Source organism: Megalobrama amblycephala, linkage group LG19 (genome assembly GCF_018812025.1).
Source record: "Megalobrama amblycephala isolate DHTTF-2021 linkage group LG19, ASM1881202v1, whole genome shotgun sequence".
In the NCBI taxonomy this organism is placed as follows: Eukaryota; Metazoa; Chordata; class Actinopteri; order Cypriniformes; family Xenocyprididae; genus Megalobrama; species Megalobrama amblycephala.
In genome coordinates this window covers 32,132,506-32,157,332 of record NC_063062.1, presented here as the reverse complement: position 1 = coordinate 32,157,332, position 24,827 = coordinate 32,132,506, and the positions used below count along the sequence as shown (strand labels likewise).

General features: G+C 42.1%; 2 protein-coding genes across 2 annotated transcripts; both read right to left on the bottom strand.

Moving 5' to 3' along the window:
* Positions 1–345: 345 nt before the first annotated feature.
* Positions 346–9,246, bottom strand: ehd2b (EH-domain containing 2b). Its single transcript, XM_048169683.1, has 7 exons — positions 8,836–9,246; positions 7,291–7,764; positions 6,772–6,948; positions 4,142–4,239; positions 2,187–2,599; positions 1,851–2,015; positions 346–1,752 (listed from the first exon to the last, which is right to left on the bottom strand). The coding sequence occupies exons 2-7, from the start codon at positions 7,509–7,511 to the stop codon at positions 1,195–1,197; spliced, it is 1,632 nt and encodes a 543-aa protein (XP_048025640.1). The 5' UTR covers positions 7,512–7,764; positions 8,836–9,246; the 3' UTR covers positions 346–1,194.
* A 393-nt stretch (positions 9,247–9,639) lies between these two features.
* On the bottom strand, positions 9,640–23,189 carry bicra (BRD4 interacting chromatin remodeling complex associated protein). Its single transcript, XM_048169682.1, is given in 16 exon segments — positions 9,640–12,462; positions 12,621–12,723; positions 12,820–12,914; positions 13,024–13,172; positions 13,305–13,351; positions 13,450–13,575; positions 13,699–13,790; positions 13,870–14,074; positions 15,880–16,518; positions 18,210–18,395; positions 18,555–19,225; positions 19,228–20,560; positions 20,793–20,858; positions 21,380–21,425; positions 21,520–21,565; positions 23,077–23,189. Coding segments are annotated over 15 exon segments (5,463 nt in total). The 5' UTR covers positions 21,561–21,565; positions 23,077–23,189; the 3' UTR covers positions 9,640–10,798.
* Between the last annotated feature and the right edge of the window lie 1,638 nt (positions 23,190–24,827).

The following is a 24,827-nucleotide window of genomic DNA, read 5'->3' as shown; positions in this document are numbered from 1 at the left end:
AGCCTTTCTGTCTGCTAGTATGCCTCCTTTCCCAAAAATTCAAGATTCGTGTAAGGCTCTTTCCACAGAACCCATACCAGATAGGCTTTGAAATGTTTAACAGTCTGTTGTTTTTTTTTCAGCAAAGTTTCAGTGAAAGGAGAAAATGTTGAATGTGATCCTAAGGAGGTCAAATTAAATACTTTTTTATTTTATTTTATTTTCTGTTCATTTTATTTTTAGCTTTGCATTTTCTCTGCCCTGTTACTTGGGACAATTTGTTTGTTCTTGTTCTTCAAAGTTTTACATATCAATGTTATGCTTTTTCAGTGCAGTTGTAAAAAGATCTTTTTAAAACAAAACAGGTACAAGTCAAAGGGTCTTTATTCAGCTCAATATATTTACTGTGAAAACATTGGTTAACTGAAGCATTCAGTGGAACTGTTTACAGTAGTCAGTAAGAAATCTCCACATTTTGCTTTAACATGTATGACATTGATTTTATATATATATATCTTGTGACAGTCTTTCATAGTATGCATAGAGCTCAGTCAATACAAAAAAAGGAAAACAATAAAACTGATCACATATAAAGCATATTTCTTTTTCAAATTTAAAGGCAAAGACAGCAACATTCTAGTAAACTGATTCTAAAAACAAACTTTTAACTTGCCTCCTCATGTCTTCTTTCAAAGCAGTTTCAGAGTTTTGAGTGTTTGCCTTGACTTCACATTCTCATTTTGTTAAAAACATTAAAAGCCAAACGGAAAGCGTGTAAAGCCAAGTCTATAGATTTCTACGCTAAATGATAAAAATGAATGTCTGTTATCTGCAAGAGTTTATTTGCTATCCCTTAGTACAGGAGCCATTGTAAGTTCTATGAACTGAGTCATGTGTAAAGCATTTCTGGATGTGATATCATATGATTTTACCGTCAGGAAAAAAATGGCAACAGATGCGACATTCCTTCCAAATTACTGAGACCAGTCTTTGGTTTATCACAATTCTCTTTGGCTTCCAGCTGGGAATCTTTGCATTATTGCATTTGAACCAAGAATACATAGCAAGACATTAATTGCATGTTACAAAATTACCAAAGTACAAAAAGGCACCAAAATACAGTGAACGGAGATGCATTGCAGCAGCTGTGGAGCTGGACAACATGCTGGAAGTGCGGAAAAGGATCAGTTGATCGTGGGTGCATTGCTGCATTGTCTAAGCATCAGAGCCTTTTTGTCGGCGCTTGGATGGTGGCACGAGACGGGCAGGCAACTCAGGGGGCAGCCCATGGCCATCCAGTTTCACCTCAATCAGGTGGCTGGCCAGGGCAAACTCTTCGTCATCCAGCATGCCGTCACGATCCACATCCGAGAGCTTCCAGATGCGGCCCAGCACGGAGTTGGGCAGCCGTGTGCTCACCATCCAATCTTTGGCTTTGGTGCCACTTAGTTTGCCTTCGTTTGGTGCTAGGTTGTAGAAGATCTCGTCATACTTGGGCTTGTCCTTTGTCACCACCCATTCCTCATCTTCCTCACCCACCTCACCATTTTGATCCGCGTTCTCGCCAAAGGGGTCCCCTTCCATAAAGGGTCCAGCACGTGTTCCCAAGAAGGCCCCACCTTGGACCCCAAGCTGGACCCCAGCCTCTATTTCTTCTTGCCTAAGAAGGGGCATCAGTTTGGCAATGTCGTTAGACAGCAGCTCATCCAGCATAGCCATCAGGTTGGGCTTCAGGGCTTTAAACTTGGAGAAGTCATGTGCCATTAGTTGCTCCTACACAATAAATGCAGAAAGGAAGGTCAAGCAAAGCTTTGTCAAGCAAGAAAAGTAGTGATTTAAACTCAATACAAGGACTAGCTGGTTGCACTAACCTGCATCTTGGAACAATCAGGGAAGTCTCCTGGAGAGATATGATGCTGTAGCTGAATCTTGGAGAAGATGACCGGGAGCTGGTAGATCAGGTTCTTCTTTTTATTGTCCTTCCTGAAGACAGATGGCATCTCTTGCTTCAAGTAACTCATGATATGGGCATGTACCTATGAGAAAAGCACCCAAGTGAACACAAAATTGACATATTATTCAGAAAATCTTACACAGAAGAAAAAAAGTCATACAGATTTGGAACAAAGTTTTTACATTAAATAATTTTTACCTTCTGATATGAAAGTTCCAACAAAAAGTTAATATTAAATGATATATTAACATACCCTCACAAGACGAGCCCTCTTGACCAAGTCATTAAGTTTGCGTAGGGCTGCGTTGCGTGGCAGATTCTGGATATCAGCAAACAGATCTTCCTCCTCCAACTCAAACAGCTTGCGATTGTCGGTCACCATAAGAGGTTCAGACCAGAAGGACCCGATGTAGACTCTCAGAACTTCAGGAGTACCAAACACTTTCCCCAGAGACCACATTAAAGCTCCATACACTCGCATGAGCTGCTGGGTATCAATCATATCAGCCTTGTTCAGCACAACACGGAGTTTGTCTTCATTGCCCTTGAGGGCCCCGATTGCCTCTGAGAATTCATCCGAGATCTCCAACTTGTGGGCATCAAAGAGAAGAATGATCCGGTCCACACGCTCAGCAAACCAGCGGAGAACTGCTGGGAAGTCATATCCTACAAAAAGAAAAATGAGGTAGAAGAAAATCAACTAATTGAATAAAAGAGAAGATTAACAACAGTAGTGTGCAACAGTGACCATCCATGTTTTCAGGCTTGGTTTCAAAAGTATTTTTCTCATTCATTTTCTCCATAGGAATCTCAAAAAACTCTGATCAGACACACCAGCTCTGATTTGATTCAAAGCAAGAGAGTATTTGTAAATCTGAAAAAAGGTAAAAGACAATGTACTTAAATTCTTTAAAAGGGAATGAACTAATCCCATGAAGTATTACAAATGATATGAACAAATCAAAGCCTTGTTTCCATGCTAACATCAAATTCTCTTTTCAGGTAAACTGAGACTGCATTATGAGTTCTAGAGAAGATACACTATTCCTTAACCTTAGAGCTCATGGCAGGTCTGTCTTGAAAGCTTTGCACCATGGGAAGCCAACCTTACCTTCTTGTACACTTCTCTTCCATACCTATCCCACACACCTACCTGTTGATTAACTGGTTATGGTTTGTTTGTTTGATTATATTGGAGCTAAACTCTGCAGGAAGGTAGCCCTCCAGGAGTAGGGTTAGCTACCCCTAGATTGGGATGTTATTGCTGTTTCTCTACGGCAGGAGTAGCCAACCCTGCTCCTGAAGGGCTACCTTCGTGCTAACATCAGTTCCAACCTTGCTTTAACACACCTGCCTGTAATTTTCAAGCAATCTTGAACACCTAAATTAACTGGTTCAGGCATTTTTGATTAGGTTTGGAGCTAAACACTTGCAGGAAGGAAGTTCTCCAGAAGCAGAGTTGGCTACCTCTGTTCTGTGGATTGTAAATCTTGAACCCAGCTGTTGTGCTCTATTGAGACTATTTTCAAATTTTGAGACCTTATTAGCTCTTTAACAGTCTTCTAGGTGATTTTGTGTGAATGTTGTCAACAGTTTATGCTACAATTGTTTTGACAACATTTGAATACTCAAGCGCCTCATACATCCCCCTAACATTCCTTTACATTCTTTCCCTTTCCTCTCCCTGTCACACCTTTATGGCTCACTTTCCCATTCTTTGCGTCACTGCAAATGCTGTAAGGCAGGAAAATATGTGAGAAAAAGCAGACATTGACTAGTGTGGTGCAACACTGATAAGCTAAGATTACCCAAAGATGTTCTCTGTGGGAGAGCCTAGAAAATGTATCATCTGTTATTTACTTTGAAAAAGGTCTCAAATCAGTATTATCCTTTTTATTTATGATGTCACCAATTAGTACCCAACATATACAGTTTCTCTGGGGTCTTTATTGGGTTAATTCAGTTTTTGCTGTTTTAACAGAATGTTCTTTCAAAAATTTTGTGGTAAAATAGTTTGAAAGACATATTGTGAGTTTGTAATTTTCACAGGGGACTAGAAAAGGACTACTAATATATATTCTCATCGAATAAACACTAAATTAAAGAGACATAGACCAGTTTAAGTTGAATTTTAAGTGGGAAATTGATTTAAAATTTGGCTGAAAATACTCCCAAACCCCTCTCCCTACCTTTTTCAGTCAACCTTACCTCGACTCACTCTCTGTTTGGCCCCGGACAGGATGCCTGGGGTGTCAATGATGCTGATGCTCTCCAGGACCTGGTTGGGCAGCTGAGCACACTGGAATCTGTCAGAGAAAGGGACAATGTTTAAAAAAATGTTTTTGCATTCAGTGAATGGTGAATGGGTAAGTCAAGTACAGATGCTAAGCGGATATATTTTAAATACAGCATTGCATGTTTCGTCTTTTTTTGCCAGCTGTTTTAAGCCACAGTTGCCCCAAAATATTCACACTTAAAAATGCACAAATGTCTTATAAAATTACACAAAATATCAAACTGAGTGGCATTTATTTTAAAGAAAGACAGCACAATCATGTGAACTTGAGGGGAACTTCACACATCCACTAAAATTATTAACTAATACAACTATTTTAAAACATGCGTACATGTCCAAAACTGCCCAAATATTCTTCAGAGCCACTGTACGTCTCATCTACATCTTATGCACAAAACAGTTGGTGTAAGATTCCTTAAAAGGACATGGCACAATTATCAAACATTCAGGAGCTCTTTAGTTAAAATCACTTTCCCCCTGAGAAAAGCTGAAAAAAAAAAAAAAAAAAAAAAAATCCATTAATCCTATCACAGCTGTTGTGTGTGATCTAAGAAGCAGACTTCTAGCGTCACTCCTCCCAGGCTGGTCCATTGTGTGGAAGTGGTGCTTGAAACACACAGGGCTTCCTGAGGGAAAATGACCAGCGCTGCCAAAATCAAACAATACTTGCCACTAATGATCTGCAGCATAAAAAAACATGGTCTCTTCCTGCTTTAAAAGAGTTTAATGAGTGGACTGTTTCCCTGGGCAGGAAGTAGGAGAAAAGAAGTTCTCAAAACATGTTTGCAAAAAATACACCCAAAGAGACCAGGGAAAAACTGGATCTGATAAAGACTCTCTGGCGCTCAAAACAGTGCCCTCTCTGGTGTTGACAGACAACTACAAGCTAATTATGTTGAAACTCTCTTGGCAAGTTTAATGAGAGGACTGAGGTATTCAGATGACCTGAACTTGAACTTCAGCTTAGTTTCCTCACACTGTTTGGCTACTGCCTGGTATTTCAATACCAGACGTTGCTCTGTCTTAATTCACCAAATAAGTGGAGTTTGCTAAAGCAAGCTTCACTGCCATTGTTCATACAGAGGGTTGGAGATTTGTACTGAATATTAGGATCAGTGCTCTTTTTTTTTTGTCCAGATCTATTAAGTTATTCAAAATATAAAAATAAAAATGCAGTTCGTACATGCAATGACTTTAATACACCTCTTCTATGATGATAATTTCTTAATATTTTGGAGTGGCATGAAGGAAAAAATATCAGGGCGATATCATAATTAATTGATCCTTTTAATTAGTTTGGCATAATATATCATTATTTCTATATTATTTATGCTTCACCGCTTTTTTAATATTTGAAAAACTTTTTGTCAAGTTTCTTAAAATATCAGATAATTAAATTTTTTAAAGGCAATGCAAGATTAGTTAAGATGGTAAAATGTCATGATATTTATGAATTAATAATTCATGATATTCCTAAAAGATGTTTACCTTGAAATTGTAAAACTTTACAGTAAAATTTACACTAAAACGTGTTCAAGGTGTAACTAAAATATGTTATTACTTTCTAGTTTACTTTTATACCACATGACATTTTTAAAAACATATAAAAGAAACAGATAAACTTGGGCGCATCCCATATCATTTGTGCTACATGAATGATAGCTTAATCATCCTGTTCCTTTTCTATGTAACCAGGTTACTAAAGGCTGATTTATACTTCTGTGTTGGACCGACGCCGTAGGCTACTCATCGGTTTTCATTTATACTTGTGCTTCATTGTCCGCGTCGACATGCAATTACACATGCAGACCACTAGTAGGCAGTGTCCACAGACGTATGAGGAAATGCGATGTTATCGTTTTTTTTTTTTTTTGACCTGAGGGAGGGGCTCTAGCAGACCAATCACAGCGCTTGCAGTCCGCATAGAATTGATGTGTCGTTACATTTTTGGCACGTCAGGCTACGCCATAGGCTACGCGTGCTACACACAGCCTACAACGTAGCTACGGCGTAGTTTCGACTCAGCCTTAAGCAATCACACCCTTACAACCATATAGCAACAAGCTAAAACTCAACATCACCTTAGCAACCTCGTCGCAATGTCCTGGCAACCTCCCATAACAGTCTAGCACTGTGCACTATCCATTTTCTTCAGAAAATTAAAAACTCCCAAATATTTTCTTTTGGAAAGACAAGCTTTGAAATGAAGTCTTCTCTTTAACCTTTGGTGGATTCTGAAGTCATCAAACATTACAGCTCTGCTTTTGGCACATTAGCGCTCATTGCCCTCTCTTGTGATATCTCTCCCTTCCACAAGTTTTCCACAAATAAGGAAAGTCCCTCCTCCCTTAGAAATTTGGCACGGACACTTGAAATTCCGTAGAGCGAAAACTAACACACTGTTTCTCTGTTATCTTCCCTGCATGCCCAGTGTAAGCAGATGGATCAGTCGACGCATTCTTTCACACAACTCACTCTCATCTCTCATGTCATGTCGTACATAGCAGCTCAGTGTAACATCTGCCTGTATGAATCTATTCACCTGTTGAGGAAGGTGTTTCCAAAGGGGTTGAGCTTGCGGAAGGGTTTGTTGGGATCCACTATGAGGGCGTTTCCAGGAATGAGCCCCTCCACGTCTCCATGCATGATAGCGGTGAAGCAGTCAGTGGTGGGCTCCGGCCCTATACGACTCCCTGGGACGTCCTGTTCCAGCAGATACCTGTGTTGACAGAACAAAGCCATGGTTACCGTGTTGAAATGATAATCTTTAATAACCTTGTGGTTTTTCTTCTATAGAACAAACGAAACACCGTGGAACTGCTGTTTAAATTTAGATAAATGTATTTGCATTCACTAAATTATCTCATTTGAATTTGAATAACAGTTAGATTTAATACAGAGTTCAAGGGAATGTAATGTAGTAAAGTGTATAGCTCCCAAGATCCTAAACCATGAGTGGACTAATTCCACAATTCAAGGCCTTAACTGCCATAGACATGTTTTAACTCCTGTTGAATGTTACTTTAAACCCCATAAAAAAAGCCTTAGTGAACTGACTTACTTGATGAAGGTGGTCTTTCCTGTGGAGTACTGTCCAACCACTAGCACCATAGGTTTGTTGTCAAAGTCAGCGTCCTCCAGACTCGGTGAGTGGAAGTCATGGAAGCAGTAGTACTGCTCCAGAGGCAGGAGTTTCTTTCGATAGAGTGACTTAAGGCCCTCGGTCACTGTCCTAATCACCTCCGGGGCCTTTTTGACATTCTTGCGTCCCCAGCGTGACATCGTGCAACTTGTGAGAGTATTTAGAGTTTCCTTTGCAGTTAATTTATGGCTGTGTTTTGCACTGTTTACGTGTCCTCTGGGATGACTGTAAAGACTCTTCTCTTGCTTACAGTATTAATGTAATGCACCCAAATGTTCTGCCTTGAAGGTTTACAGTGGTTTGCTGGAGTTATAAAGCAAACTATAGTATACAATGTTATATAACTTTTGACCCCCCCGGATTTCTTCTGTTTTAGTAAATGACTTTTTTTGCCTGAAAAAAAGAAAACATGAAAACAGAAAGTTGAAAAGGAAATAAAACATTAGAACAACATTGTATACAAATTATACTGTAGTTTTTCTAACTATATATTTAATTTGAATAATTTCTATAGAAGGCCTTGCTCCCATTAAAATTCCTAACATTTCCATTTATCTTCAAATAAAGAATCTTAAGAGACGTTTTCAGCCCAGAGGGAAAGTAAAGTGCATTGTCCATGCATGTCCCTGGAAAAAGTTGGTGCTCATTTTGGAAACACTTACACACACCCACCCAAACTCTGAGTCCACAAACACACATTCATAACTTATTTCCGTATATTGAAAAAAGTGAGCCATGTTTTCCAGCTGCGGCTCACAGTGGAAAGTTAAATGTGTGAAGGATTACAGTGCGTAAAGGGCTGAATACACCAGTGATGCGTCAGACACAAGCATATTCAATGTTTCTTGTTGAATCCTGACAGGATTTTGCATTAATTCCCATAATGGGTATTTGGCACGCAGTAGATTCGAAACACTCCCTACTTAATGCTTCATGCTTATCCAGTGGACTTATTCTGAATCAAAATGGAGTTGAAGTAAATGTATTCCAGAGAAGTATGCTTCTCACGTCAAGTTGTGCCAACCTTAGAGCCTGTTAACAACTGAAAAGAAACTAGTTTCTGTATATCGGATTAAAAGTTCAACTTTAGCAGAGCTGCCTTGGCAAAAAGGGTTAATGGTTGGGATTTGACTTTATGTAATAAAACTCACATGTTGCGCAGGAGATGAAAAATGCCTTGTGGCATCCTTCACCACAATTGCAACACAGACAGTTGACTCTTTTGGTAGAAGCCTTGAGCTTCAGTTCATTTCCAGAAGTATTACAGAACCAGAACACTGATGTGCGCCAGTAAAGGGAGGAAAGGCCAGAGGCATTTGCTCCTGTTTTAATCCTTTTTTTTTTTTGATCAACAAAGCACACATCAACTGCTCTAAACATTTTCATTTAATCAGAAAAGGGTTTTTAAAGTGTAACACACAAAGCAAAGGAACATTTCAAAAACTCCAAGATTTTTCCTCTTACCTGGAAAATGTTGAATCTCAGATTGAAGTACTTGAAGAGATGATTGACCTTAGCTACTCTTTTCTCCAGCCCTGGAGGTGTTTCTACATGTGAGGATGTAACTTAGAAGGAACAATCTGTCCAAGGAACCAGAGTAGCACCAAGTAAAACGTTACAAGTTACGGTTCTTCTCGGATCTTTCGTGTATTTCAGATGAGAGGTCTTGATCTGCTTATGCTTCTGTCTCTTGCAGCAAAATCAGCTCTAAGGCATGCACACAAGTACTGCCTCCTTCCCTGCCTACGTTTCTCTCTGCACCTCTTCTTCAAACACTGCCTGACGCAGAAGCAGGGGAGAGCCTTGGACAGCTGATTGGTTTTAGGCAAGTGATGACAATGGGTTTAAACCAGGGTGGGGACAGGGAGTTGAGGGGGCGCATCCACATGCTAAGGTGGAGTCAAGCGTTTTATAGGGAAAGTCATTCATTTACATAAAGTACTGCCTGCAAACATGAGGGAGTGGCACTACTCATCTTTCAGTGGATGCTGCTCTATGAGGCAACATGTTCTATTATGATTTCTATGGCTTTTGTTTGATCTAGAGATCTGTTTGCACAGCAGACGTTCACGTGACTCTTGATGCTGGCATGAAAGACCACCTTTGAGAGACTTGGCAGATCATCTATATTGCACTGTGTTATTCATTTCTGACTCAGACCCGATTAACCAATGCCACCTACTGGCCAGTAAGATCATTACATACACACAATGAAGTCAAATAAGCTCAGTCTCAAAAACAACCAAGTCAAGTGGCAAACAAAAGGTGTGATTGTTTCATAAAAGAAGCAAGGTTTAATTTACAGTTTTACTAAATGTACAGTTTTTTTTTTAAAAAGTGTCATTATACACAATAAATACAATACAAAATTAATCTGTAGTACTATACTTCAAATTCTTACAGTTCTATTTTTTTCTCTTTACATTATTATTGTTCTTTTTTCCACGTCACTGCTTTCGCTGTGTTTGCTTCTGAACGGTTCAAATATCTTTCAGTGATTCTATTTTAAATGTGTACGAGTGTCTGAACATACATATGCCTACGAAGAAGAAAAAAAAGCATGAATGAGGGAGACTTTGTGTCTGGGAACATATTACACTCTGCACTTCAGAGATGCAAAAATGACTGTTTTTCAGGCTTGCAATAATATTCCCCCCAGAACATTTTCTTTATTAGAAGGATCACCCAAATTTGCTGTGCTGTGTTTGTACGTTTGATTTGTAAATGTGCTCTTGATGCTGGAATGCTTTAAAAGTCAACAGATTTCTTACAGTTCTGGTGGATTTTCCGTTTGTGAATGCTTCATTGTTAATTCCTGTATTTAGATATCCAAAACCTGAAGTCTTCGGGGAGACAGAGCACTATACTATTATGCATTAATGAGCTTCTATGCAGTGACCACCAGTTCCTAAAAATATAATTACATGGTATGGGGGACCATTCTAACAACCATTCTAACAAAGGGACAAGTGATTCATTGGTCTCTCAAAAAAATAAACAAATTCTCCAAAATAACCAAATTAACTACTATTTGATATGACAAATTTCATGATATCACTTAAAAAGTTCCTGCAATCTGCATACGTCACAGTAATTACAAACATTATTTATTAAATGAATGGTGATATATTTTTTGTCTCACGAGTTGAGAGAAATCTTTAAATTGGGGAACTCACGTAGGAACAGTCCCAGGAAAAAACAAAGAGGGACAAAATTTTGAAAATCATAATCAAAGTGCACTTTTTTTATACTTTAGAAAGTACACTTAAAGGGCCATATGTAAACCAAAAGAACACGTTTCATCAGCACAAACCACAGACAAACAAAGCAAACACAGCTGAACATGGGAAAAGTGTCTCCGTTTGCTTCCCCTATCCATTGACATCCTGCTTTTCAGTCTTTCAGTCAACTTCAGCTAAAGGGGCTGTTATCTACTGTGCGTCTGTGAAACCAGATTTCCATTCTGTCCTCTGCCCCCTACCTGTGGATGCTGTGACATGGGGGTAGATGACGGAGGCGTGGAGAGGGGAGGGATGGACTGTCTGTAGGAAGGATGGGTTTGGTGCTGGTTAGGCAGGTTTGCCCCATGAACCCTCCCTAAAGCGCCTCTCCCTGATCCTCCATGTCCAGGAGGGCCCTGTTGGAGGTTCAGTATACTGTCTATGGCACACTGCAGGTGCTCATTCAATGAGTCGTCGGGTGGCGGGCTACCGCTGGAGAAGCTTGCATTGTCCATGTCCGGAGAGTCTGACTTACAGCGTTTGGCAGGAAGTGAGGAGTCTCTTGTGCAGGAAGACTCTCCAGGAGAAGGTGGGCCAGGGGCATGCTGATCCATCCTGAAGGTACCCCTTCCTCCCTCTCGGTATTTGCTCCCTATGGCCTTCAACCGCCCCAGACCACCACCTTCTTCAGCCTCATCCTCATCCTCTTTGTCTGAGAACTCTCTGTGGTGTTGGTACGCATTTTTGATGCCACGGTAAAGGACGTCCTCCACTGCTGTAAGGCTCTGCGACTCTGTGTGGGGGTGAGACCGCCCATGTCCGCCCTGCCTTTCTAGTTTCACACTGGCTATCACAGTCCGTTCAGGTTGAGGGGAGGAGCCTTGTGGCTGGGGGGAAGAGGTAAGAGGGGGTCCTGCTGGCACAATGGGCAACGTATCTCCACCTCCTCCTGGTACTCCCGGCCTGTGACGTGGACTGATGTTCTCACGGTACGTCTTTCGAAGCGGGAGCCGGCAAGTGGTTAGTGGAGGAGTTGCTGTGGATGCTGGGTTCCGTTTCACCCCACCTACCTCGTGGTGTTCCAGAGTGCCATTCATCTGCGCCGTAGACGTGGAAGGGGATGATGAAGACCAGGAGGAGAATGAGGGCGTAGCCCCACTACAGGAAGTTGTGGAGGTGGAACCTGTGTGTGTTGTTACCGTAGTGACAGTGGAAGAGGGGGTGGGGTAAGAAGTTGGGGGTGGAGTTCTAATGACAGTGGTGGGTGGGTTTACATGCGGTTTGACTTTCTGGGGCTGCTCGGGGGTCGGTGGTTGTGGCGTGAGTTGGGATTGGGAGTGGACAGGATCTAAGGCAGTGTTGTGAACCACCTTACTAAACCCCGCCTCCTGTTTGATCTTCAGCTTCAAACCTATTCGCCGGCGTGCCTCGTAGGTCTTGATGGGTGGTTTGCTGGTCCGCTGGGGAAGCGCCACGTCATCATCGTCATCAGCAGGGCGGGAGGACGGAGTGCGGCTGAAGGAAGCGCTTGGCACGACTGGCTCCACAGACGGCCGGACCACAGGAGCAGGCGTAGGGGTTGAACTGGTGGACCAGGACACTGATGCTCCCCCTCCACCTTGCTTGATCACCAGCTTGGTAGGAGGGAAGGGTGCAGGGGCAGAAGTAGGAGCGGGGGCAGCAGCTGGAGTAGGTGTAGGGGTTGTGGTTGGAGCAGGGGCAACAGCCGCGGCTGGAGCAAGAGCAAGTGCGGCTGCCGCAGGTGGACCTGCAACTGCTGATGATGATGTGGTTCTTACAGAACTCAGGTCCACCTGTACAGGCCTCACTGCACTGCTGTCCAGCAAACAGGAATTGGCCACAAATTCTTCTGCAAAAAGTCATAGATAAAGTGATTAAATACTGCAACATCCGAATATACACTGACAGTTACACTACCAATAGCACATAAATTATAAACAGGACCAAAGACAATGCTCATAAAGCAATTTCATGGCAACTTTCACAGTACTGAACCTTGGTCATTACCTGGTTTCTCCTTGGCCAGAACCCTGTCCTGACTCAGAGCAACCTTCTCCTCTTGAATGAACATCCGGTCAATCATAACCATCTCTGCAGAGGGACCCAGCCTCTGCTCAAAGTATCAAACACACCAGATACCAATTAATTCAGGGTTCAAAAGCTCCAGATATCAAGAGAGGTCACGTGAGTGAGATTTAAATGATACCTTTGATTCCTCAAAAAGCAAGTGACGATATTTATCCAGCATTGCTTGTGTGCGCTTCAAGAGTTGGCTTGAGACATTCTCAAATTCATCATCCACTGGACAGAATAAAGAGTAAAGCAAGAGTTACACACTGGCCCCCAAAGACGGTCCCACAAAATGACACTACAGTGCTGTAGATGTTCACACAGAGGTATGAGAATTTACCTTTCCGGTAGTCTCCCGGGGATGAAGCCATGCCTTGATACAGGTGGTACGGCAGCAGTCGATGAAGTGTGTCCTCAAATGAGCGGAAAGGAGAGCTGTAGTCAGGATGGAGAATCGAGCCTTGCTGTTTTCGCAGCTGTTCCAGCATCCTACAAACAGATACATGAGCACATGAGTAGGCTGATCTTTAAAAAACAAAACAAAACAAAAAAAACTAGCAGGTCACTTAGATTGTACTAATAACATGTTTGCAATTTAAGCTCTGTAAATGAGTATATTACCTAGCTTCTTTGCTTGGTTCCATACTAAAGGGCCTTTTTAATGATGTCTGTGAAAATAAATAAATATCAAAAGATTACCACAAATATGACACAATCCAGCTCAGTTTATTACAATAGTCTTATGTAATGTGATTCTGAACCTTACCTGTGTTTGAGGAGCGGGTGGTGGAGGTGCAGGCATTTGAGAGAGTCCAGCACCTAAAACCTGAATCTGCAAACCTGCTTTACCTAGAGTTAACCCACCAACTGAACTTATGACTCCTGGCTTTGCCTGCAAATCAGAGTCAGAATGCGTTCAAAATGATCAGTCTCCACTTAGTAAAGTTAATATACCTGTAAAGGTAAATTGTCCAGCTGTAAACTACAGTAAAAATACTAACTACATTTCACTCACCTGAACTGCCTGTGCAAGGTTTGGAGTCGTGACTCCCTGGTTCGCTGTAGCCCCAGCAGACACAGCAGAAAATACTTGAGTGTCATTTGCACCTGAGGTTAAGATAACACGTTGTCAACTTGGAATTATTTTAAAGTAAACATTTAAAGGATAGAAATATGGGATGCCCACCTGTAGTAGAGGACTTGACAAGCACAGACTTCTGTTGCAGAAGGGACTGGACTGGTGCTTGGATGGTGCCACTGGCCGCTGAAGTTGCAGCTTGGACTGAAGGCGGATCTGGCATTTTACTGAACTGGTTTGTAGCCTGTTGCTGAGAGGCCTGGACTTGTGCCTGAGCTTGCTGCTTAGCCTGTAGGAGAATGTTTTGCTGGACCTGTATAAGTCACAAGCAAATAGACAATCATCTTGGTCATCAAGTTGATATAAAATAACAATTATGGAGATCTGTAATAGACAGAATTGGAGTGTTTGTCCTACACTACACTAATTGATTTTGATGGTCATTTGTGTTTTCCCCTTGTTTTTTCAAAGTAGCCCTGCCCACAGTGACACCTGAATGTTAAAGCCTACTCTATGGCCCTGTTTACACCTGGTATTAAGATTAGTTTTGGTCGATCGGATCACAAGTGGACAAGAGAGACACAAACCCGTTTACACCTGGTGTTTTAATCCGTCTCTTGTCTACTTTCGACCACTTCTGTCCTGGTCTATGGGCGGGTAAATGTATGGGCTTCTTCAGAAGTTTTGACTTAATAGGTGAAATAACCATGTGCAATTTGCATATAAACATAACCGGAGACAACAAGAAAACACACAGAGAGCATAAGCTTTCATTTCTGGTCTGACACCCGCGAGACCACACATGGTAAGTGCAAGTAAGAAAACAGAAATGTTTAGAGAACACTGTGCTTAGTATATTTGTCAACTTCAATCCAAACTAATGCTTCAGCTGGCAAAGTTTAAATCCCCTCTGGTTAGCGCCCTTCCCATAATTTTTATTGTGTCAGTAGGTGGAGAGTGGAGAGTAGGCATTGTAATACCAGGTGTAAAAAGGGCTTATATGACTTTGAATTAACCATCAAAAATGTTTTATAAGATGTGTCAGTGTTTTTTTTAATTCTAATGCAAACTTGTGTCACAACTAGGGCTGCCCTCGACTAAAGATTTTTCTAGTCGACCAGTAGTCGTTCATTTAAGCCATTAGTCGACTAATCGCGCATTTATATTAATAAGCCATAAATCATAACAATGAGCCTTTAATCTTATGTATACATAGCCTAATCAGTGCTCAAACACATGCATAAAGCTTGCCACAGTGCACCGGCAAACGTAACGATTATGAATGTGTCGTGAAAAAACAGCAACATTTTAATAATTTATTGACAATATTTTCTGTGTTTTCGGCTGAAGAGATTAAGTCAACAATGCTGACTCATCTCTCATCTCCGCAGTAGTGGACGCAACTATATGCAAGTTTCATATGGATTACATAATCTGAGAATATTTATTTTCCATTTGAATTGGCTCGTTTAAAAGTACACATTCCAAGCTATAGATATATTTCTTGTGTCTGTGAGGAAAGCAGCCTATACGATGAGTTTCGGTTCATGCTTGTTACGAGCTCAAGTTCACCGAGACCGAGATCAGAAAACGCATCCTGATTGCTTTCATTGTTTTTACGTTTTGCTGTTATTGTGAGTTTACAGAAATAAAAGTAGACCCTTTACATTTTGCATTACTCTTATCTATGACCAAAAATGAAGGAGTATTTTAAGTTAAGTGCAGTGATCACACCGGCGCCTCCATGTCATGCAGTAAACACGCTCTCCACACAAACACTTGGATATGCGCCAAATAATAGCGCACATTTATCTATAGGCAAACATTAAAGAGAATGGACTAAAGTTGCGACTTACATGTTTCAAGTGATAAGCCATATTTGAGGTCGATAAATGATAGGTGAATGTTTGGATTTCCTACAGTTAATGATCTGTGCCTCTAGGACTGCGTGACCTCGCCACTTCCTGTGGAGATTTTTTTTTCTGCGACTAACCGATTAATAAAATCTTGGTCGACCAAGCTTCTTCAAGTTGACTAACGGTTAGTCGACTATTAGGGGGCAGCCCTAGTCACAACCAAACAGAACAATGTATAAAGGATATGGTGATGATGCAATACCTGGTGAAGTTTTTCCAAAAGCTGCTTTTGTTGAGGAGAGGGCTGTGTGATGGATGACATGGTCTGCAGCTGCGCACTGACCAGCTGTAGGTGATGCTGCTGTTCTGCAGTCAGCCCCGGCACCACAGTCACCTGCTGTTTCACCACTGCAGCTGGAGACGAGCTCGCAGCAGGCTGGAACTGGAATTGTGCAGGAAGTGGCTGTGGAGGCTTCGGGGAGCAAGAGGAAGGAGGCATGTCTGGCTGCAGGGTGGTAGACTGAGGCAGAGTCTGAGGAAGTACTTGAGGCTGGAGCTGCACTTGTATTTGCTGAGGCTGCTGTTGCTGTGGTGGAGGAGCAGACTGTGGTGGTTGTGGAGAACCTCCGATCTGATTGTGTATGATGAAGAGAGGCGGTAAAGAGGAAGGTGTGCAGGAGCGTGAGGGAGTCTGCGCCTGAGACTGAGGCTGGGGCTGCGACGGAGGCCGAGACTGCTGGTGCTGGTGAGGAGACTGGATCTGTTGCCCGAGGGTGAGGGGAGAAACTTGGGCAGGTTGAGGGCTGTCAGACAGGGTGGGTGTTGGTGTAGGGGTGACCACAGGTTGAGATGGGGATGCGCTTTGGATCTTTATAGTCTGTGAATGTGCTGCCGACGGAACCTAGACAGCATAAAAACAGGAGGAGGAGAGAAAATTATCAATGCAAGTATGATTAAGAAGCCAGTTCATATTTTTAATTAGTCATTTTGGGAATAGTTTTAGGGATGCACTGAAATTTTTAGTAACAGAAATCAACAGCTTGTTCACAATTTTTATTTAAAAAAAATCATTTCAATAGCAATATGAAATTGAACTTCAGCAGCAACAACAACATTTAAATATATATAGATTCTACTTTAATGAGTCACATTAGGAAATGACAACATCAGTTAGCTCTAGACAGCTTTATAACTCACGTTGTTATCCATTTAATTTTGGCCAGTTCATCGAAAATCTCCTAATGATGAGACTTTATCAACAACAAGAGTTTCTTACAAAACCGTTATCCACTTCAGTTTCACAATCATTTTCAATATATGCAAATAGTACAGAGCATGTGAAAAACAAAGCGGATTGAAAAACAGAACTGATTTTCAGTTTCGACCAAGAATTTCATTTCAGTGCATCACTAAACAATGACTAACTTGCAATCATACCTATAGTGTAAAAAAATAAAATAAAATAAAAGCATATTATAAAAACACCAAATAGCAACAAGCAACAATAAACAAATACAAGTAGGATAATATAAAAGCATGAAGAAATAGAAAGGAATTTCAAAACCTCAAAAAGAAAGTTTAAAGACTAAAACAGCAGACGTACCAAAAATGTACTAGATATATAAACTGTACATCAGGCATATATCTAAAAGATTAGTGCTCTCTGGAGAGACACTACTAGGATTTTAAACAGGAAAGAAGACAACTGATATGAGGACATAATTTTTGTAGAGAAAAACAAAAATTGGTTTACAGAGAACAGACAAGAAAAAACAAAAAATTGTCTAAGTCTACATAAACCAAAACAGATTGGCTGGTAGAGGACAAAGGTAATTCAGGGCAGCGAGCAAGTGATCAAGATCAAATCTTTGAAAGTGATCTTGAAGGGAATTAATTTAATTTCTCTTGGGGGTGCTGGGTGGTGGTGTGGGGGGGAGGGCTGATTGAGGTTAAAAACAGCAGTTATCGAAAGTGAGGAGCAGAAGTAGTGAGTAGTCAATGTTAATATGAAGGATAGTGTGAGTGGCAAAAATTTACAACAGGGAAACTAATAGAAAGAGCTATTGCTCCATGACATGCTCATGGGAAGATGCACAAAGATGATGCAAACACATAACCGAAAAATAAGGTCTCTAGAGTTTTATTATTGCATGTGACACCATTTGAAAAGCAACAGCTACACTGTTTTTTGCATCAACCCATATCACAATTAGTGTCAATGTAGTTCAGCAAGCTTCCTGCTCAAAAATGATCATGCAAATAAAATAGAAAATAAATATATTATGGGGGGGAAGGTATAGCATGCAATAATAGTACTAAACAACTAATGGACAAAAAATATTGTTATTACAGTAACAATGACAGAATGACATTTGTGAAAGGTGCAGAATGCAGAAAGAAAGATGACAACAGGCAATAACAAAAGTGAAAATGAGTGAAAGAACAAATAAAAGCATCCAAGTCTAAGCAATGACAGTAGAAAGACAATGGGACAGAGAAAGAGAGGGAGATCTGCTGGGAGACAGTGGTCCAATACGCAGCAGTGGCAGCAACAAGTGGGTGGGGCTTAGTGCAGAGCATGAGCTCATCTACCTTGTTAACCACTGTTGCCATGTGGGCGGGGCCAAGGGAGGGGCTGGGACTCTGCCTCTGCCGAGTCTCAGCTAACAAGTTGTCATGGCCTGAAGGGGCGGGACCAGAACTGCTGCCGCTGACGATAACAGATGCAGGTACACCCACAGCGGCAGGTGGGTCTTTTCCTGCTTGCTGCTGTTGGTCCTAACATGGGTACATTTATCAGTTCAGGAATGGGAGAGGTAACACAATCATCCAAACTGGTCAGAGGTCAGCTTGGGGATCAAATGTTGTTATGTTAGCTTGTTAGCAAAGGGACACAGTTTACAAACAGCAGATAAGGTCTAAAGAGAGCACACTGACCTGCTGCAGGAACATTTGAAGAGACTCCTGACTAAGGATCATGCTGGAACCAGGTGACGTGAACAACACCTTTCCTGGGCTGTGCTGGGCCTGGGAACCCAAACCCACCATTGAGGCTGTGGATGTGGCCATAGTGGGGGATGGAGATGAAGAGGAAGGAACCGAAGCTGCTACTGAAACCGGTGTAGTCGTCTGAACCGTGAGAATTGAGGGCTGCGGTTGGGTCTGTGCTGGTTGAGCAGCAGGGTCCGCAGAGCCGCCCAACACCGTGATTCCCTCTCCTGGCTGGCACGGCGCCATGGCTGTCGATCCACTGCTACCGTTATTGGGGATGCCACCAGACTGCTCCAACGTCTGTAAACTGACTGCTGGGCTAAGGCTCTCCATGGACAGGGAATTCTGTATAGGCATGCCCTGGATGACCGTTTGCACGTGGCCCGTTACCGGATGGGCTTGTGTCTGAGTTTGCGCCAATGACACCGGCATTTGGAACAGTGTGGGCTGACCCATTTGCCCGTGCTGGAGCTGGATGTGTCCAGAGAGAATATGGGCGGCCCCAGGGTGACCCTGTGAGGCCAACACCTGACCCAGGTTGATGTTCTGATTGGCTGTCAAGATCTGATTAGCAATTATCTGCCCCCCAGGCCCCTGACTGGTAATGATGTGACCCCCGGGTGCTGAGTCAGGATTTGCCCTCCCGCCTGAAGCCCTGGTAAGAGGAACTGGTGGTTTTGGCCCTGCAGGACAGTCTGTGAGGGAATAACAATGCTGCCCTGTTGGTTTAACAAGTGAACACTGAGCGGTTTGCCCGACGTTTGGGGGCCTTGTTGCCTTAAGAGCGCTTGAGAAAACTGCGTTCCCTGTGATGCAGCCTGTGCGCTCAAGACTACATTTGAGACAGGCTTCCCAGGGAGGAACGTTACATTCTGACCAGCTGACACTGGGATTTGCTGCACCCCCAAAGCCTTATTAGCATCATTTGGCAAGGCATGTGGGGCAGGAAGCTGTTGCTGTTGCTTGAAGATTTTGGGTTGGATGGCACCCCCTTGAGGAGGTTTGGGCTGAATTGGCGTTGGCGTCCGCTGGATGATGACATTCTGCATGATTTGGCCTTGAGACTGGGTTTGAGATCCAATTCCTGCACCCAGAGAGGCATTACCGAAACCCACAATGCCACCAGCAGTGGCCATTGTAGTTGCACTGTTGTTGGTATTTGTGTTGCTTAAGCAGACAGCTGGCCCATTTAAGGCAGGGGACCCAAGAGTGGCCTTGCCCCCTTGAATTAAAAGTCCACCTCCTGAACTCAAAACAGAGCCTCCAAGCCCAGCCTGCGTTCCAGCGCTTGCTGCCTCAGGCCCAGGTTGATGCAGTTGGTAGCCACCCATGGTTTTCGCCAAGATCTGCTGCCCCGATGGATTTATAGTCATTACAGTGGGTTGGCCCACAACCTGAATTTGTCCAATGCCCAACGGTCCAGACTGACTGCCATTCGGTAAGGAAATAGGCTGAATGGTTACATTTCCAAGCCCGACTTGCTGTACAAATGGCTGGACGCTGATAGCCTTGTTCATGACCTGGGGTTGAAGCTGCAGGCCTGGATGTGCCAGGACTGAGCCGAGCATGTCTGAGGTGGCATTTGAGGGTGCGTTAGGGTTGCCTTGGTTTGGAAAAATCTGAGATGCACCTCCAATGCCCACCCCTGACAGGCCAGCGTCAGGCAGCGGTTGGACCACCTGCGTAAGGCCAGTTAGCCCAAAGGAACTAAGGTCAAGCTCAGCTTCTGCCTCTTGAAGGCTCTGCTCTGTGATGTTAGCCTCTGCCAGACTCTGCTGCAAAATGTCACAGGGCTCATGATTTGCCCCAACACCATTGCTTCCATTGTCTCCTCCCGGCGATCCCCCCAAGATGTCATCATCCTCCAGGAAGTCCAAATCAACGCTGACTCTTGGAAGGCCTGGCTCATTTGTTGACAGCTGAGCCTGTGGTTGGACCTCAGGAATGTGGCCCTGAAAAACACAAAAAGACCAATGTTAGCCCTTCAACCTAGCCACACATTCAGAAAGATGGAAAAATAAGATGGCAGGGATGGATCTGGGATGGTGGTAGGCCTTTGGGACTGACTGCTGTAGACGCAGATCTGGTGCACGATGCATCTGATTTGGATGGTGGGGCCGAGGAGCAGATGCTACAAAAAAGGATGGAGACAGGAGGTTGGCGCAAATGGGGGATATTACTCACCCCAGAGCTGGAGAAGAATGAGCTGGACGGGTCACTTGAGCCATCCAAAAGGTCATCAGTGTCCAGCTACAGACAGATATACCCAGGGATAGGACAGGCAGAAATCACCACAGCACACAGACAGGCGTGTGAAAGCGACAGGGAGCAGATGCACAAAGGGCAAATAGGCAGACAAAGAGGGAAAGGCAAAGGGAAGAGCAAAGTGAGGACAGTGCACCAATCAACCAGAACAAAATGCAGGCATAACCAAGTTAAAAGGCCAAGCAAACAAGAAAGAAAACAGGAGTCAAAAGAGAGGAAAATTAGATTAGTATATCATATACGTGAATTAACCAAAGAGGGAAAAAAAAAAAATCAGGATTGAAATTAAAGAAAAGATCAATAAGCTGGACAACCGGTTTAGGGGCAGAAATGTAAACATAACCCGGAAAAGATCAGAAGGTTCTGGGAATTCCTGTTGGTGGGTGTGCTGTTTTTGTGATGTATCTGGGTTACACTTTCAAAGTGGAAGTTTGGCTCTGTCATACAGTGAAAAACTGAACACGTTTTTTTTTTTTTTTTTTGTCTTCTTCACTTTAAGTACTCACTTGTGTTTCTGATCCATGAAGAAAATCATTGAGTGCTTCTGGGTCACTGTACAACAAGAAAGATGTTATTCAGCTGGGTCTACACAACAACAAACATTCAAACTTCAAGTGATGTACAACGTTTTGGTGTAACAACTTACCAAATTACATCTAGCAAGCACCTGCCATCTTCATCATCCATGTCAACTGTAAAAAAAAAAAAAGAAGAAAAAAAAAGTGCACAAACATTAACCCTTTTTTACAAATCTGTTAAACCTTACACAAACCTCACCGCAAATCTTCAAGCAAATACTTCCTACTAGTGAAATGTGTTATTGGAATTTTGTTATTGGAATCAAATCATGTACACTGGTGAAAATAAAGCAGAACATCAGTCAGCATAAAAAAAAAAGTTTCAGATGCTATCAATTTCAATCTAAGAATATAAATCAGACTGTTGACAAAATTGCAAATAATATTAAAAGCAGACTAAATGTAAATCTTTCGTCAATGTGCATCATGAGTCAAAACAGCGATTTTTTTTTTTTTTTAATTATATAAAGAAACATAACAGAACAAGTGAGCAAGCCTTGGTTTCATCCATATAGATATTTGATATTGACTTCCATCATTAAAACACTTTATGGATTGTTTAATGCTCAACTACACATTCATTATCGATAATACCAAATTATACTGAAATCTAGAGTATTCTGAGGCTTTAACGAGCAACTATTACAGCAGTAAAAAGAGAGTGATCGCTTTCACATCCTTTGAAGGCAGCAGCTGAACTTTCGTGCACTGTCTAGCGCGAGAGGTAAGAGGAAAAAGCGCGCGCATCACCTCACACTGTTTTACGCAAAGAAAAACACCACCGAGTGTCAAATATCACGATTTACAAACTATTTTCAAGCATTAGTCAGACTTTGGTGAGTCGCTGCCCTGCTCATGTTCACAGTCTCGATCTAAACAAATCAAAACCACAAAATGAGGATGAGGTAGGCGGGGACGCCACTAATGTTTGTTGGGGGCAAACAGACTCTGAATAGCACACAGAGCATCATTAACAAATATCTGCGAAACTTCTTCTGTCAGAGACCTACTTTAGGTCATTTTGAGAGGATCTCACATCAGAAGAGACATGAATGGACACTCTGGACCTGCAGGACACAGCGGTTATTTTGCGCATTTGCAAAGATGTAATAACTCGCTCGACATTCCCACTGGTGCAGATACTTTTATTTGCGACCATTTTACAGATTTACTAACACAGAGCGCCTTTAAATCGCTTTTTTTGACGCTCGTTCTGCAGCAGATTCAGTTAGCTGTGGCTAGCTAGCTTCCTAGCTGTAATATGTGCGTTTACAGACGCAATACGAACAAATCTGACAATAACTGACTGTAAACACGTATTATTTCTGCCGTACGAACGCATTCACTGGAGCCAGTGCACATAATTAATGAATATTTTGTGTTCGGGCTCCAATAGAAGCAATTGCGTAGCCTATCTTTATCCCTGCTAAATATGAGTTTATGTTGGAATACTCTTGGATCAAGGGGGTATGCTTGGGAATTCGCTGTAAACTCAACCTATTAACCGACCTATGCACCGGGCCGGCTGAATGAAGCGGGAAGAGGTGAGGTCCGCATGCGAATGTTGCAGCGTTGCAATAGTTATTGAGAATTATAGAGAAATTGCTACATTGTATCAAACTCACCCGAGACGATAGAGGTGCAGGCGGCGCGGGGTCTCCAGTACGGCCCTGCACGGGCTCCGCGTCAGGACCCAAGCACAGCTCTCACAAGCAGGAAACAGAGGCCCGGCGCGATCGCCTGATTAATAAACAACGTACTGTTATTGTTGCTGTTAATATTGCTGTATAATTACGTATGTTGCCCTTTAACTCGGCACGATATAACATGTCCATTTCACTGTAACACTAGGAAAATATTGACTGCATTAAACGGAATGACATTATCTTGTTTCACGTTGTAAACATAGGCCATACGATTAGATAAGACGTAACGTTCAATGATAATGAAATTTTAACCTTGACTTGAACAACTATTTTAATTTAATTTCGTATATGATGATATATATATATATATATATATATATATATATATATATATATATATATATATATATATATATATATTCATTGTCAATGAAACTGGTAATCAAGAAGCACATTTTAGATGTGACTAAAGAGTATAACAATAACAAACAGGCGGTTGTCTGTACAGCTTCACCTTGGGTCCGGATGTTTTTATGACAAAGGAGTCTGTTTTGATGAAACACTGGAGGCTGTGATTGGCCCTGTTTGTTAAACATCACAAATAAGGGGTGGTGCGACCTCAAACATTACAGTGGAGGATTGGCTTCTTTGTGATAAATGCTAAAATTAACCATTTGCCCCCTCACTAAAAGGCATTTTTATGAAGTATGTATAAGGGGCGTGGCTTTCCGTGTTGTTTACCCCCATTGATTGGTCGCATTTGAAGTTGTGGTTGAATATTGCTTACAGTTACGGGTGTGGCTTGGACCTTTACGACTGTCCCATCGCTGACTGGAGTGACAGAAATATCGGAATGAATAGATTTCATCCGCCTCCACCACCCACTCCTTCCTCTTTGTGTCCTTCCAACTGCGCATGTCCTCTTTCAGCCATGTCATAACCGATTGAAGCATAATATAACGCAATAATTCACACATGTATTGATAGATTATTACAAATATAACGCAGTAGAGACCATCCGATCTGCGCCCTGTCATTATTTCAGGTTATTACACTACTATAGTAACGACGCTGTCGCTGCCGTCAGTGTCCAGCAGAGGGCGTCGATGCATCATTTAATGACCCCCACCAACTCCACTTTAAACGGGCGAGTGATCACAATTAAAAAAGATAAATGACTACAGATTTAAACAACAATTTGTTCATCTCTTTTCTCTGAATGACCATGCTCGTTGTGGGTTGTTGTTCTTCCTCCAAAGAGCAATTTTGTCAATGCGCATTATAAATTCTCCTCAGTGCACCTTGAAATATGTATTTAAAGGTGCAATATGTAATATTTTTGTAGTAAAATATCCAAAAACCACTAGGCCAGTTTTATATATTAAGTTCACTTGAGTACTTACAATATCCCAAATGTTTCCAACTATTTGTAAATCGTGAGAAAATTACAATTTTAACCAAGGCTCCGGGACATGTGAGGAGTCGCCTGTCAATTGCGTCATACCCGCGTTACCCTCAGTTTCCGGTTTTATTTTATAGAAACCATGGAAACACCAAAGACACTTTAATATATTACATGTTTTAATAGACAATAAGGGAACAACTGATTTGATATATTTATGGACAGAAAACTAATTATTTTTATTATAGCTCAACACGTTTAGTTTGATTTTTTGCGAGTACCATGCTTTATCATGCCTCAGAGAAAAACAGTATTCTGTCAAATAGCT